Source organism: Cajanus cajan, chromosome 5 (assembly GCF_000230855.2).
Source record: "Cajanus cajan strain Asha chromosome 5, NIPB_CcT2T_4, whole genome shotgun sequence".
Lineage (NCBI taxonomy): Eukaryota > Viridiplantae > Streptophyta > Magnoliopsida > Fabales > Fabaceae > Cajanus > Cajanus cajan.
This window is the reverse complement of record NC_138521.1, coordinates 23,595,793-23,612,023: the sequence shown is the minus strand read 5'-3', so window position 1 is coordinate 23,612,023 and position 16,231 is coordinate 23,595,793. Positions and strand designations below refer to the sequence as shown.

The 16,231-nt window shown below is 31.1% G+C and overlaps 1 protein-coding gene across 1 annotated transcript; it reads right to left on the bottom strand.

Moving 5' to 3' along the window:
* Window positions 1–8,589: 8,589 nt before the first annotated feature.
* Window positions 8,590–16,009, bottom strand: LOC109810493 (succinate dehydrogenase [ubiquinone] flavoprotein subunit 1, mitochondrial). The gene is made up of 16 exons (XM_020373973.3): window positions 15,643–16,009; window positions 15,376–15,543; window positions 14,594–14,681; window positions 14,262–14,408; window positions 14,037–14,177; window positions 12,935–13,020; window positions 12,747–12,839; window positions 12,589–12,652; window positions 12,328–12,471; window positions 11,619–11,806; window positions 10,430–10,604; window positions 10,178–10,348; window positions 9,985–10,054; window positions 9,767–9,887; window positions 9,635–9,672; window positions 8,590–9,001 (listed from the first exon to the last, which is right to left on the bottom strand). The coding sequence occupies exons 1-16, from the start codon at window positions 15,727–15,729 to the stop codon at window positions 8,899–8,901; spliced, it is 1,884 nt and encodes a 627-aa protein (XP_020229562.1). The 5' UTR covers window positions 15,730–16,009; the 3' UTR covers window positions 8,590–8,898.
* Between the last annotated feature and the right edge of the window lie 222 nt (window positions 16,010–16,231).

Sequence of the window (16,231 nt, the reverse complement as noted above, 5' to 3'; positions counted from 1 at the left end):
GATGAGAGTCAATCTAAAATACATGGAGAAAGTGTAGAAGAAAGAAAGAAAAACCCTAGAACACCTAATCCCAGTTGATTTTTAGACTTTTTGCTTGCTCTGTAATTTTCGTTTAAGTCTCCACTTTGTTCTCCCTCTATATCTCCTCCCAAGTCCTTATATATGTGCAACAAATAAAACAGAGTATGAAGGAGAGAGAGTACACCACTCAACCTTTTCCAAATGGTTGAACAATTTAGAGAATTCTTCATGGTGAAGGAATTCCATTAGTTGAGCCCTTGGGAATCTACTGAGCCCTTGGGAAACCAAATTTCTACATTCCTTTAGAGGCAATCCCCTCAATCCTTTCCAAATGGCTAAATGGTTTGGCCTCTGGTTCAAATTTTACTCTCTACCTCTGAAGGGCTCAACCTTTTGGAAACGGTTCAACCCTTTCAAAATGGTTCATCCCTTTTCCAAACACCAAAGTGAATTAGAGGTTTTTAAGACTTTGGATCTTCATTCGATCCTACAAAACATAAAACATGAGTTTAAGTAAAATTTCCATCGACTTTTTATAAGCTAACTAATTTACAAAAGTCTTTTAAATTTTGTAATAGTTTAGAAGTAAAACACAATTATTTTTAAAAGATAGTTAAGTAAATGTCATTTAGGTAAAATTGACACTTATCAAACACCTATTATAATAGTTCTCAGTCGATGACTAATGGTCAAACATATTGGGTAAGTCTCAACATAGTGATTTTCATAATGATACACAATAATAATTTTGATGTCATGATTTTTAGAGCTATTCATGATCATCAATAATGTGCCATGTATCTATCAGATTATGATAAGCCAGGGATACACAACCAAAATAAAACTATGATATATTGGAATTTGTGGGTTTAGACGCTAGAGGGGATATTCTTAAATGTTCTAAACTTGGATAACATCTAAGGTTTTCTACGGACAATCCTCCATATTGGAACATTTTGGTGCCCATCATGAAGCTCTGTTTAAATTGATTCCCACACCTTGGTTGGCTTGGGTGAACAATGTTTTGTGATAAAGAGGTCATTAAGAAACAACACTAATGGGCTTGGCAGAGACTTCTCTATTAAGAACAAATATACATTGCAAGTGATCACCACTATGGATGTGTTGTGACAAGAAGATGAAGAAGCTAGGAAGAGAGCAGAAGAGGCGAAACCATGTTATAGGGAGAATCGACAAGTCATGTGACATGGAAACGAGGATTATCGGCTAAGAGCAGAAGAGACACATGAGGCCCTACAAGTGTAGATTGCTACTCTACATTATGGGATATTAAAGGAGGCATGGAACAACATAAGGAATTCCAACCTTTATTGGAGGCCATAGAGGTTGAGCCTATACATGTCCCTACTAGGGGTGTTCACGGGTCGGGTTGGTTCGAGTTTAGGTGAAAATCCAATTCAAACCAATTAAATTTAATTGATTTGAATTGATTCAGATTTCATAATTTTCTTTCTTAATCCAAATCAAATCAACCCAATCAACATTAGATTGGTTCAGTTCATGTCATTGGATATCCAATAAATTATTTTAAAATTTTAAAATAAAAAATATTTTTTTCTCAAATTAAATAGATTTTTTAACATTAACTAAATTGATATATTGTCAAAATTTGACTAAATTGGTATATTTGTGATATAGTTACTCTTGGTTTCTTTTCTTAATTTACTTAAAATTTTTAAATGCACTATAGTGTGTGAAAATAACACTCAATATTTTGTAATATAATTCTTGGTTTCTTTAGGTATTTGAAAAAAGAAAAGAAAAAAATCTACATATTATAACACAAAATTGTCTTCAAAATAATCAAAATGATACATACATATTAATTATTAACCAAATAAAAAATAATAAATAAATAATATATACATTGATTGGTTTGGTTCAAGTTAGCTCAGATTTTAATATGTAAATCTAATATTCGAATCAATCAACATTGGGTTTAATTGGTTTGATTCAGGTTGGACTCAAATAAAAAAAATGCAAGGCCAAATCACAATCAAAAAGGTTGAGTTGCCTTAAAAAAAAATCATCGATTTGTATATTGTAATCTAATTTATATTAACCCACCCAAACAAAAGTCACACCCAAATAGAGAAAGAACAAGATTTGAATTGATAGAAGGGAAATGAAGAAAATGATAAAAATGATAAATGGGATATTGGAAAAACAATGTCTTAGTGATAGTCCCATGGGTGGAAAAAAATAGTTGGAGAGAGATGTCCCATTAAAAGAAGTCAACCAAATTTTTCAACAAAGATTAGTCATTAATAAAATTAATTTTTTATATATATACAATGATAAGAAACAAAAGGTAGAGAAAAATTAAATTAGGATCTTAAGTGAGGTAATTACATCACATCCTTAATTAATTAATATAAACAAAGTTAATTAATACTTCACACCAATAAAATAGTTCTATATATAAATATATAATATTTTAATTAATGTTTAAATAATTATCTCAAAAAAACTTTCCAAATTAAATTAATGATTAATTCTTAATATAAAATATTTATATTCATAATAAATGTCATCAAACTCAATAACTATACACTTAATTAGTCATTAAAAACAAAGAATATAAGGACTCTGATACATGGAAGGTGTAAAAGGGCAATTATGGAACACCATGTTTTTCATGTTACACGTATTAGTGTTATATGTGTGTGTAGGGATAGATCCATGACCACAGTAGTGAGAACAGTTGCTCTCACTAAATTTTTACCCTTTCTTATTATTATATATGCTATTATTTTCTTTTTATAATATATATATATATATATTATTAATTATATTTTAATTCACTAAAAAAAATTGTTAAGTAGTGACATATATTCTATAATAATATAATACTTGTCACTAAAAACTACTTTTATATATAATATATGTTGATATATTATTAAAAAGTCTAGATATAAACTATATGATAATTTTTGTATGTTACTGTATGTAATATTTATTGTAATAATTATTTTTTATATCTAATATGTTATATGAATCTTTCATTTATATTTTATTCTATTGTGTAATTGCTTTAACTTTTTGGCAAAATTGTCTTAATTTTTTAATTATTATAATATACTTTATTTTTTGACTAGAAGATTTATTACTTTTTTACTCATTAAAGATGTCATAATTTACTTTACAAATATAGGTTATTTTTAATTTTTATTTTAGTTTTTAACCCTTTTGATCTTGTATATGTACATTGTGTATTGGTAGGAGAGGATCCAAATTAAGAGGAACGAGAATAATTACCACATAAAGTTTTTATTTTTTTTACTTAAACAAATTTAATAAATAATAAATTTACTCTTATAAAAAAATAAACATGATTCTCATAAAATATTTTTGTTTTGAATGAACATAGAAATTTAGAACAGATATAAAAGAAAACAAATAGTATTTTTATTATCTTTATCCTAATAATTTATATCATTTTGTTCCTCAAATATTAAATAAGTCACTAAAACTTACAAAGTCATACTTAAATATAATCTCAAACAGAAAAAAGGAGAAATTGTCACTTTATTTATGACAAAATTTTAATTTATAAAAAAATAGATATATTAAATTTTTTTATCACACAATATACTTTTTGTAAAAAATTATTATATTTTCAATAAAAAATATTATAAAATATTTTATTGCATTCACTTAACAAATTTTATGAATCCGTCACTATGTTTGTGTATGATATTTTGTTTATATATATATTTTTTATTTATTATGTAGTAAGGGTTAGTGATGAGATGACCCTAGGCTTAAGTTATAGCTATAACTTAAGTGTGATAAAGGTAACTCATGGATCCTTACCAAGCTCAATCATTTTGTAGCTAAAGGAAGATTATGAGTTGAAATATGGTGAATTGAAGTTGTAGGAGCTCAGTTTTGGGCTTTTAAGGGGAGTTTTCTTCTAACTTGATTCTTTTTCATTAGAAGCTTGATCGAGATAAAATAAGTTTGATTGTAGTTCATATATACTATATGAGTATGTTGTTTGAAGCCAATTTGATGGCTTGATTAATGTAATTTGATGTTTCTTTCCATGTGAGGTTTTGGGTAAAATCTTGGGTTGTTGATTTTTGTACTAAAACCTTGGTGCATGTTGTTTTGTGTTGGATTATGTGAGTGATGGCTATTAATCTTGAATGGAGTGAATATGTTGTAAGGGGTTTGGATAGCCCTTAATGTTGAAGATGTAGTGGTTTTTCATTTAGAAAAATGATGCTCCCTCAATGAGATGATGCTCACTTAGTGAGCCTTCATAGGTTGAAGGCCCAAGTATTGAAAATTGGGATTTTTCTTAGTGAGAATAGTCTCGCTTAACAAAATTAATGAACTCGATGATGCTTGACTATTTTAATTTCTTCAAAATGATTCAAAACACTTGGGTCATTATTTGGTGAAAAGAAAGAGTAAGTCGACTTATATTATCTGTTTGTCAAGAACATATTACTTAGGAAAGGAAAAAAAAGTACCTAAAAAAAACTTCACACATTACTTCATTTTTATTGGTTTTAAAAATTGGTTGTATCAAAACACCCTCAATTTATATGGGTACCATAGTAACTTCCGTAGAAAAATAGATGACTATGATGATCTACATTTTCACAACAAAGACTACTTAACAGAGAGTATTAGGTTGGTTAAGATAATCATCACCACCAAATGAGTCTTTGTTAATTTTAACTAATCAACTAACATTTAGTTATTTCTTTTTAAAAAACACTCCATTTATTTTACTTTAGCCAATGATAATAAAATAAATTTAATTTTTTTATAATAAAATAAATTATTTATTTATTTTCTTTTCTTAAATTAAATAATTTTAATATTTTTTTGGATGTATATTTAATAAAAAAAATGCCTCACCCCATTATAAACTACAAATATTTTATTTTTAATTTGTATATATATTTGACTCTTTAAAATATTTATCTCAATTAACTATAATTTCTTTTCAATAGCTTAATGAAAAGGTCTTTGACTTCTCTTTCACTTTTATTGTTGGCTTAGAAGAGGTAGACATGACACTACAAGAATATTTTGAAATTTACTTCAAATTTTTACTATAAAAATTTTAGTAGCTAACTTAAAGTTAATTTACTACCCATTAACTATCAAGTATTTTTCCCGGCTAAATTAAAATATTTCTAGATCATTATCTAATTCATGCTTTATTTTTCTCTTTAAAATTTAATATTAGCTTATTTTTATAAACAATTTTAGCAAAATTTAAAAAGGGAAAATACCACATTAAAGTTTTTTTTGAATAATATAGGAAAAAAATAAACTACTTTCCCGATGTCTGTAGGTCATTCTCTCGAACTCTCGTTCTCAGCTCATTTTTGCAAAATTTTCAATGAAGGAGATTAACTTTTACCCTCCATATTTCATGAGTTCTCAAACCCTATACAAATTTCATTTCTCCATTTGCATCTCTCGGTACTTCTCACTTTAAGTATCAATTTTCAAACCCTAAAAATTAGCAAACATGATAGGTATTTGTTTCTTTTGATCATTTCAGTGATGAATTGACTTCTAGTGTATTTGTTATTTTTGTACTTTAAGGATTTAGTGAGAAGAGAAGTATCCGTGGAGTTGAAGAATGATTACCAATGTCAACTTTGAAAACACTGAATTCTCACACGGTATCCCCTATTCTGTAGGGTTGTTTCTTCTTTGTTTTATTTGTATCAAGTTCGAAAACACTAAACTCTCACATGCACAATAAACTAAATAGAAACCTACCCCTTTTCTAAGATTTTCTAGTATTTTAATAAAAACTTATGCATGTAAAATAATATAAAAATTATAACTAATCTTGTTCATTAAAAGCCAAGACAATAGTTTTCTTTTTATATATATAATTAACATATCCATTACATTGTAGAATTGAGAAACTATTTCATTGGGCATGCTATAATGTACTTATATCAATTTCATTGTATAATATACTTATAGCATATCTTTTTATAACTAGTGATCCCTAATCTACTTCATTGAGCATCCAAACACTTATGCTAGACAACTATAATAGTAATTATTATTCTTTTCCTTTGTAAAATATTTAACACATTGCAAATATTTTTAATATATATATATATATATATATATATATATATATATTTCGTAATTAAATTTATGAAAGATTAGTATGATATCTTCATGAATATGGAAAATTTTTAGTTCTTGCTAGTTCTTATGAAGGTGGTAGCTATGGTGTTTTCCTTGAAGATTGAAAGACAATATCTTTATGAAACAAAGTTTGATGTCTTCAATGATCATAAAAGTTTAAAGTATCTTTTTGATTAAAAGGAGTTGAATATGAGATAACGAAGATAGACAAAAATTATGAAAAATTATGACTTTTAGATCATGTACCATCCTAGTAAGGTCAATGTAGTGGTAGATGTTTTGAGCAAAACATTCATTCACATACCATCTATGATTGTTAAGAAGTTAGAGTTAGTAGAGAAGTTCAGATATTTGAGTTCTTGTGTGATGATCTCTCAGGATCACATTAGCTATGAGATGATTACCATAATGAGTTCTTGGAGAAAGTGAAGAAGCAGATGCAAGATCAAGATTTGATGAAGACAAGAGGATTGTTGGGTTCTAAGAAGGTGTAAAGGTTTGAAGTTAGTAATGATGAGATTTTGAGATTTATGGGCATGATTTATCTACCTCAAGATTTTGAACTCAATAAAATGGTTTTGGAGAAAGGTCATAAAAGTGGACTTAGTTTGCATCCTAACATGACTAAGATGTACCACGAATTCAAGAAAATGTTTTGGTGGTCTGATATAAAGAGGGAAGTGACAAAATATGTGGTAGTTTGTCTTACTTGTTACAAGGCTAAGGTGGAACATCATAAACTAGGTGGAATTTGTAGAGATCCCTAAGTGAAAGTGGGATATCATTATTATGGACTTTATTGTTGGTTTGCCTATATAAGCAAAGAATATTAATGTTATTTGGGTGATAGTTGATAGGTTGTTAAAGTGTGCTCACTTTCTTCCTATTAACATCAAGTGATCCTTAGAGAAGTTGATACAATTGTACATTAGGAAGATAGTATGATTGCATTGATTGCCTTCCAATATTATCTCAAACCAAGATCCAATGTTCACGTATAGATTTTGGCAAAGTTTACATCAGGCCCTAAAATCAAGGTCAAGGTTGAGTTCCACTTATCACTAGAAAACAGATGGACAATTTATGAGGACAATTCAGTCCTTGGGAGATTTTGGAGAGCTTGTGTTAGATCATCTTAGTTGTTGGGAAGAAGTTTTACTACTATAGAAGTTTACCTACAACAATTATCATGTCAGTATTGGTATCACACCTTTTGAAACTTTATATGGAATAATATGTATAACTCCTTTATATTGGTATAAGGAAGGTGAATTAGTGGTGGCTGGACTTGAATTAGTTTTACAAACTACATAAAAGGTGAAGTTGATTCAAGAGTGAATGGAAACTGTCCAAAGCAAACATAAGTCATATGTAAATCAGAAAAGAAAGTTTTTGGAGTTTGCTGAAAAAGATTATGTGTTTTTGAAGGTGACACCCACAACTGAAGTGAAAAGGACAATTAAGTCAAACAAACTAATTCCTAAGTTTATTGGACCTTATTAGATCATTTGTTGTGTAGGTCAAATTCCTTATCGATTGGTTTTACTTCCATTTTTGTCAAAACTACTCAATGTGTTTAATGTTGCCTAATCATGAAACACATGACACTAGTCATGTATTGCAAGTCATGTAATAGAATTAGATGTGATACAAATCAAGAGGAATCTATCATATGAGAATAGACTAACTAGTGTTGTTGATCACAAACTAAAATATTGAGATACAAATCCATCAAGTTAGTGAAAATTGTTTGCAATGTTACCATTGATGAGGTTACAAGGAAGCTTGATAATAGGATCAAAGATTAATACCTATACCTTTTCCTAAGTAAACAAATTTCGAAGACAAAAATTTTTGTTGTTAAAAATAATAGTAACATTGTTTGTCTTACTTTTAAGCATGTTCTAAGTTGTTTGATGATTTGTGTTGTTATGTGATGATGACAAAAACTACCATTCTAATATAATTTTACTTCAACCATGATATATTTTCTCCATAAAAAAAATCTATACATCAATCATTATTATTTAACTATTTAATTTTCATGAATATCATGCTCATTTTTATATCCTTTAAATTATTTTATTATAACGATTTATAATATTATAACATCATGTTATTAGTTGACTCAAAATTATAAGTACTAATTTGACATTGTTTCTATTATATATGTAAATTTAGTCAATAGTAATAAAAATAAATTCAGTTTTATGTTGTAAAATAAATTTAAATATTTCATTTCCTATTCATGGGGTAAGTGACGAGCTGACAATAAAAAGACAAGAAAAAAAATAGGGTAGAAATACCATACTGTTTAAATTTGCTGTTGTTTGAGGTCTATAGTGCTCGGGTCTAGACACACACGAGTAAAACTTAGTAAAGCAAATTAGAAGGAAAAAATGGATATAAAACAGATTAAAACTACCCGCTTGCAGATAATCAACTTAGCAGATTACATTAGTCAACTGATCAACAAAGTAACACTTTGGGATTTATGGCTATTATTCTCAACTTTAAATACATACATCTATGTCAGTGAGGATGCCCCGGAATAGATTAGTTCAGCACTGAAGATGAATAAACAATTATCATCAAAGCCATGCATCAACGACACTTTATTGAACCATTTTCACTTGCACTTGTCATTACATTCCATTCTACATACTTCGTGAAACAATCCGCATAAATCACCCATAATATAATTTAGCGAGTATATTAATAAACACGAGCTTTAGGAGGGAATGATTCAACCTCATCATCCAATGTATTCATGTGCACCGGTCTGTAACCTAACCGGACCTTCTCATTCTCCCAATATCTGCAAATAAATACACAAAAGCTCAGCTAACAGAAACAACTCGCAGGACATAAGTATTTTATCATCGAAAGTGTTACTGTAACAAATCCAGCAAACCAAATTCATTTTTAGGCTAGATGACCCAACAAGCCCTGCACCCATATTACATGTCTGCATTGACAAATAACAAAAAAAAAAAAAAAAACTAATAGAATGGATCACTAACCAAAATATATACTATTCCCATGGTTAGCAACACAATCAAAATACCTCACTGCCCACGTGACTGTTACAAGCTTTTCAAGTTCTCTAGTAGATAGCAAAATAATCATGTCATTGTTCTTAGTCTTGCAACTCTAAACCCTAGTGAATATAGAATTTTCAAATACCAGATAACTTAATTTAAAAGACAGTACAAATACCAGATAACTTCAATAAAGAATATTATTCTACTCAGTCACTGGTTTACTGACTATTCAGCTTCTTTACCAATACAAGAGAATCAACGCCCAAGCTCTGATAGATGCACTTAAGAATCAACAGGCTTGTATACACTTAAAAGATCACGATACCCACAGGAAAAGAAGAGAACCAACTAAATCCAAATGTCTACTGATATAAATAGCAAATTAATTGAAACATGGCTTGGCTTACCCTAAAGTATGTTTCATCCAGTTCTCATCATCTCTTTTCTGTAAATTAAAAGCAAGCAACATATTTAGTCAGCCCTGCTTCTTATTAATGGGTGAAATTCACACAATAAATGACAAAATAGTTCATACTGACCGTGAAGTCCTCACGAGCATGAGCACCTCTACTCTCTTTTCTTGCTTCAGCAGAGTGCATGGTGATGCAGGCATTTATCAAAAGATTTTCCAACTCAATGGTCTCAATCAAGTCAGAGTTCCTGAAAATATTGAGCCAAGAAACCCTTAAAATTAGCCAGTAGATTTTTTTCCTTGAAATAATAGGAATCCAAGTGACATTGGCCAAAGAAGTTTTACCATATCAAACTTCGATCCTTCAACATGACATCATGAAAGCTCTCCCATGCTTTGTCAATTAATTGACAACCTGTCACAGGGAATATGAAATTCAGATAGAGAAGATAATTATCGAGCAGTAAAGGTGCAATATGTACCTTGGTAAAAGGAAGGGGATAAGAGGATCAAGTAATATTGATCAACAGAATACTACCTTCTTCTAATGTTTCTTGGGTACGGAATACAGCAGCATTGTTCTGCATTATTCGTTGCATATTCAACCGAATTTTTGAAGTTGGCAATGACCCATTTGAATTTCTCAATTTGTCCAGCCAAGTAATTGTTTTCATACCAGCATCTTTCTCTAAAGGCTTTTGTTTCTCTCCTGCAAAATGTAAAACAGCTGCAATTTTATCACCTCATTTCAGCGAGCACATTTTATTTAGTAACTGGAAATGAATCTTGCCTGGGCTACGGATTTCTGCAACTCTATTTGCACAAGCTCTACCGAAAACAACAATATCAAGAAGTGAATTTGCACCAAGCCTATTTGCACCATGGACTGAAGCACAGGCTGTTTCCCCAGCAGCCATTAATCCAGAAACTACTGCATCTGGATCGTCACCTTTAATAGTAACCACCTGAACAAGAGAAAAGTCATATTTGACAACAACTTTTTTTTTTTCTCATTTTCATTTTTTGATTAAAAAAAATGAAATGAAATGAAATATAACAAATCCAAAGAGTAAGTTTGCATCTCTAATACTAAATGCATACATGAAAGTATAAGATTGACTTCATTAAATCCAAACAAGTAATCAAGTATGCCATGAGCAAAAATTAACGAAAAGAGATCTCACTATTTGCAATGCGACAGACACAACAATACAGAGAGTGCCAAATGCTACACATGCATATTCAAATTGCAGGAGAAGCGAATTGAGAAATAAAATAGGGAATAATAATTACTGACTAGAGGAAGAATTGCAATAAAATAATAGATTTGTGCCAGAGTCAACCTCATAGATAGAAGTGAAATGATTCAAGCTAGTTACAACACACATATCTTATAGTAATGGGAATGAAGTAATAACACAGATACAAAATGGTTCACAAAAATATTAGAATGACATTTAGGTAAAATAAATAAATCCATAGCCCCCAACATGGCATCAATCACAGGTTTCCAAATAACTTCACGACCACAGCATTTTTCAACACAAAAAGATGCCAGAGTGATCTTTGTATCCGTTTCTATTTGTTCCAATGATGTTTAGAAAACATCTAATTAAATAGAAAAATATTTTAATAACAGAATAATCCAATCCATTCTAGCACAATCTCTCTCTCTCTCTTGCTTGATTTCTCTCTTTTAATTAAGAGTACTCAACTACAAGCTAATATAAATAGAGTTATCAAAACCAACCCAAAAAATTATCGGTCGGTATGTGCTCTGCTCAAGTATCATGTATCAAAGAAGCAGAATGCTAAATTTATAATAACCATAAATAGTTGCTTTAGAAAATACTATATATAGACTTGACAGTGACTATTTGTTACATTTTTTTTATTTTTAATCTCAATTTCTTATATTTTTCTTTCTTTTCATTTCTTTTTTCCACTTGGAGGTTAAACTATTAGTTTTAACATTATACCTCTCCATGATGATTCGTGGGAATACCACCCATGTTGTAATGCACTGTTGGCAAAACAGGAATAGGTTCCTTAGTAACATCCACACCAGCAAAAATAGCAGCTGTTTCAGAGATACCAGGTAGTCTCTCCTTGAGAACATCTGGGGGTAAGTGATTCAAGTGGAGATATATGTGATCTTTCAGGGGTCCTGCAAACAATTTGCACTGACAATATTGACAAAATGTCCAACTTAACTGGAAGATCTAATATTTTCCAATACAGGATATATAAATAACGTGTATTTCTAGTTTCTAGAAGATAGAAACTCAATATGCTCAAACACTGGTTTCCAGTAAAGTAGTATTGCAACAATTATGCACAACTACAAACTAAATAACATGGTTATATTTAATTTAAATTACACTACCATTCCCTGAGGTTTCGTGAGATTGCATATAACCCCCTACTGTTTTAACGTTCACATTAACATCTTTTAAAGAGAGAGACACAATGCAACGTTTTTCACACAATTAAGAGAAGTCAATGTAATGTCTAAGAGGTATTAGTGTAATATTTTTCAGATAATTAAGGAGAGTTGGTGTAGGGGTAAAAGATGGGTTTATCTGCAATCTCGTGAAACCTTAGGAGGAGATTTTATTGTAATTTACCCTATATTCTAATTTAAACTTTCTAGCAAAACATAAAAATGTCAATTTAAAGCCAACATACCTACTCCACGGCCTTCCCGGATTTCCATAGTCATTGATCTAGAAACTACATCCCTTGATGCAAGATCCTTCGCTGTAGGAGCATAGCGTTCCATAAACCTCTCACCCTCACTGTTCCTAAGAATTCCTCCTTCACCCCGAGAACCTACAAGGTCCAAGAAAGAAGATAAGAAGAACTATATATTTCAACATAATAGGCCAATTACATTATAGTTACAACAGAGGCATTCCTCTATGCAATTAAGAACTTAAAAACACCTACCTTCTGTGATAAGGCAGCCAGCTCCATATATGCCGGTCGGGTGAAATTGCACAAACTCTAAATCCTACAGAATTTATGACAGCAAAATATGAGCGGTAAAATACTTGATATATAAGATTACAGCTCAATAATGAAATTTGCAAAGCCCAAAAGGAGACCTCGAGTGGGATCCCAGCACGTGCAACCATGGCATTGCCATCTCCAGTGCATGTATGTGCTGAGGTTGCAGAAAAGTATGCTCTACCATAGCCCTGATGTGAAACAGAAGATTGACACACATATGACCACAAGAATTGTAGTATAACTAAAAACATTGATATCCAACATTCAAAAGAAAATCATGTACCCCTGTGGCCAAAATTGTCGAAGCAGCTTGGAAACGGTGTAATGTTCCATCCTCCATATTCAAGGCAATCACTCCTTGGCAACTACCTGTATTTCCAATATGGAAAATTAGTTAACTTTATCATCAAATCCAACACACAGACAGCATCATCTTTTCTTTTTTCACCACTATAAAGGTTGAGAAAGCAGTGAGCATCACAAACAAGTAACAAATATATATGAATATGAAGGACAAGTAATATGATAGATGTGAGAAAAATAAGTGATAAGAAAATGAAGCCAACATAATGTCACATCTTAAATATTAAATATAGATAAAAATAAAGGCAACTTAGTTTTTGGTGTACTGATCATAAAAATGGTCTATAACAGTGACGTATGACAGTGAATTTTCTAACAATTTTACTCATTACTTTTTTTCTTCTCTTACTTTGTTTGCTGCTTGCATTCTGGCCATAATATGACCAAAGGAGTCAGCAGGCAAAGTGAGAAGGAAAACCATATTCTTTAGATTTCCAAGTTATGCATAAAAGACAGCGGTATCAGTTTTTACTTTATACTATAACATTATATTGGTCAACTCTATTTTCCAGATTGTCTTGGAAAAACAAGTGACTAATCCCCATGTTTTAATCTTGACTTCTGAAATTGATTTCATACCATTTTGGACATACCAACATAGTGAGGTATTATTCATTCAAATTCATGTTTTCCTATTTGATGTTTATTTTCATAGCCATTGTCATGCAGGATAAAAGCTACTGAAAGAAAAAAAATTATGCGCACTATTTATCTTTGTATTATATATTAGGTAAAACTGTGGTTCCTTTTCTCGACTGGTACTAGTATTGTTAGAATTTGGTGCATTATTAACAAATACAGGAGAATTTGAACAATTGAAAACAAAAAGTATTTAGACTCAAAGATGCAAATGCGAATGCATAAAATCTACTTGAAGGATATAATTTTCCAGCAGCATTATGCAGGAAATTTTCTAGTCATCATATGCTCATTAAATCCTTTCCTATGAATGCTGATACCATGTTCAATTAATTGATCGCAAATTGTTCATTAAAAGCAAACTACTTTCTACAGCACCTTACCATCATTGTTCATTAATAGATCTAATGCAAAATATTCCACAAAAAACTGGGTATTATGCCTCATAGCTTGGCCATAGAGAGTGTGCAATAAAGCATGCCCAGTTCGATCAGCAGCACATGCGCAACGATATGCCTGGCCACCTATAGCATAGCAACATAAGGAAGTCAAAATCAGAACTATCAGAGGAAAAAAGATAATATTCCTCCTCCAAAATCTGCATTAACCTTTCCCAAAGTTCAAGCTCTGACCACCAAATGCACGCTGGTATATTTTCCCATCTTCAGTTCGTGAAAATGGCAATCCATAGTTCTCAAGCTCAATGACTGCTTTTGGTGCCTCCCTACACATATATTGGATGGCATCTTGGTCCCCTGTAGGACACAGAACTTGCCTTTTCACATCCACAAAAATAAAATAAAAAAGAAGGAACAATACTAAAAGAATTCCCTCCTGCCGTTATATTTATAATGCAAACAACTCAACTTCTAGTTATATGAAAATTTTGCAGTACATAATCCAAAGTAAAAAAAAAAAAAGAGATTTAGCGTATTCGTACCAAGCCAATCACTTCCCTTAACAGTGTCATACATGTGCCACCTCCAATCATCTTCACTCATATTTCCCAATGCAGCATTTATACCTCCCTATACACAAATTTATTCCCATGCATAAGCATATATAACCAGTATATTCATATTTCAGAAGAAAAAGTTGAAGTGGTTAGGCCAACTTAATACACTTTGGTGCATCATCCAATGCTTTTGAATCCAGAAACTTATTGTACAAACAGATAAAACATAATGATATGGCATAAAAAGTCAATCAAAACCCTCATTCATCAATGTAAAAAACAATAACCAACATAATAACTGAGCTTAAAGTGTCTTTCATCCCCTGAAAAATGCCAAACAAAGATGTAGTGATGGCATTACATCATCAAACTGACTATAAATAATGGGTAATATCAAATTTATAACATGCCTAAAAATTTCTCCAAGTATGATCATCAGAGGGAAAAAAATTGAAAGAAGTTACAACCGCTATATATATATATATATATATATATATATATATATATATATATATATATATATATATATATATATATATATATATATTCAATTATTCATTTTTTCGATTTATACTAATTCGATTATTTAATGTTAATGAAAACAACTTCAAGTATACAAAACAAGCTATGTCACAGTTTAAGCAACCGAAATACCCAAAAACAAAAGGGACCAAAAAAAAATTAAAAAGGGAAAAACGTAATTTACAACAAACAAGTAGCATGCATGTTGAAACACAGAAACGGTGAAAGTTCGAGAAGACTCGCACCTGAGCTGCAACAGTGTGCGAACGAGTTGGGAATAGCTTGGTAATGCAAGCAGTGTTGAAGCCATGTTCCGAAAGTCCAATGGCGGCTCTCAACCCTGCACCACCAGCACCCACGACAACCGCATCGTACTTGTGATCGACAACGTTGTACGACGAGTTCCCACCACTCTGCGCAACAACAACCAAAACGACGCCGTCTCAGTAAAATCCAGAAATCGAAAGTAAAATTAAACAATGGAGAGAGAGAGAGAGAAGATTGATTCTCACAGAGAAAAATCTTGAAACGTGAGATCTAAGTGGATTGGATCTCTCCGAAGCTGGTACGCGAATCGCACGAGCCACGCACCGCCACATCGTTTCCGAACACACGCTCTTTTTCTCTGTAACTCGCTTAGCCTTGCGGCTACTCTCCTTCTCCAATTTATATGAAGTATTTTTATTTACTTTTAGCGTTGTTGGTCACGTTTTTAGCTTCGTTGACAATTTGCATGTATCTGTTTTCGCGTTTCTTCTTTTGACAAGTAGCAAATTGGATGGTCGGAGTAAATGGAAGAGATACCACGACAACTCTGGTGCGACACAAATATAATAGATAATTTTAATTTTAATTTTAATTTTAATTTTTATTATAAGAAATTAAAATTTAATCCTAGTTAGGAACGAGTGGAAGATCATTAGGAATTAGGAGTGTTGGAATTTGTAGGAAAGAAGGTAATGGTATGGATATTTTGGAAGTTAGGTACTTTAGGCGGCGAAAAGTGGCGTGGTCGACGTAAGATGGTTGAGAGATCGACACGTGGCGAATCCGGAGCGTTTGCATGGTTAAAAAGCGAGGGTGACTGGTGTGCTTTAGGCC

What these genes read in the sequence shown, in the direction of transcription:
- LOC109810493 (XM_020373973.3), bottom strand. Translation starts at nt 15,729, where the DNA reads ATGTGGCGGTGCGTGGCTCGTGCGATTCGCGTACCAGCTTCGGAGAGA. An exon ending in TAAGGGAAGTGATTGGCTTG is followed by an intron (nt 14,409 to 14,593) that starts GTACGAATACGC and finishes TGTGTCCTACAG; the next exon opens with GGGACCAAGATGCCATCCAA. An exon ending in TGGCTGCCTTATCACAGAAG is followed by an intron (nt 12,472 to 12,588) that starts GTAGGTGTTTTT and finishes TGGACCTTGTAG; the next exon opens with GTTCTCGGGGTGAAGGAGGA.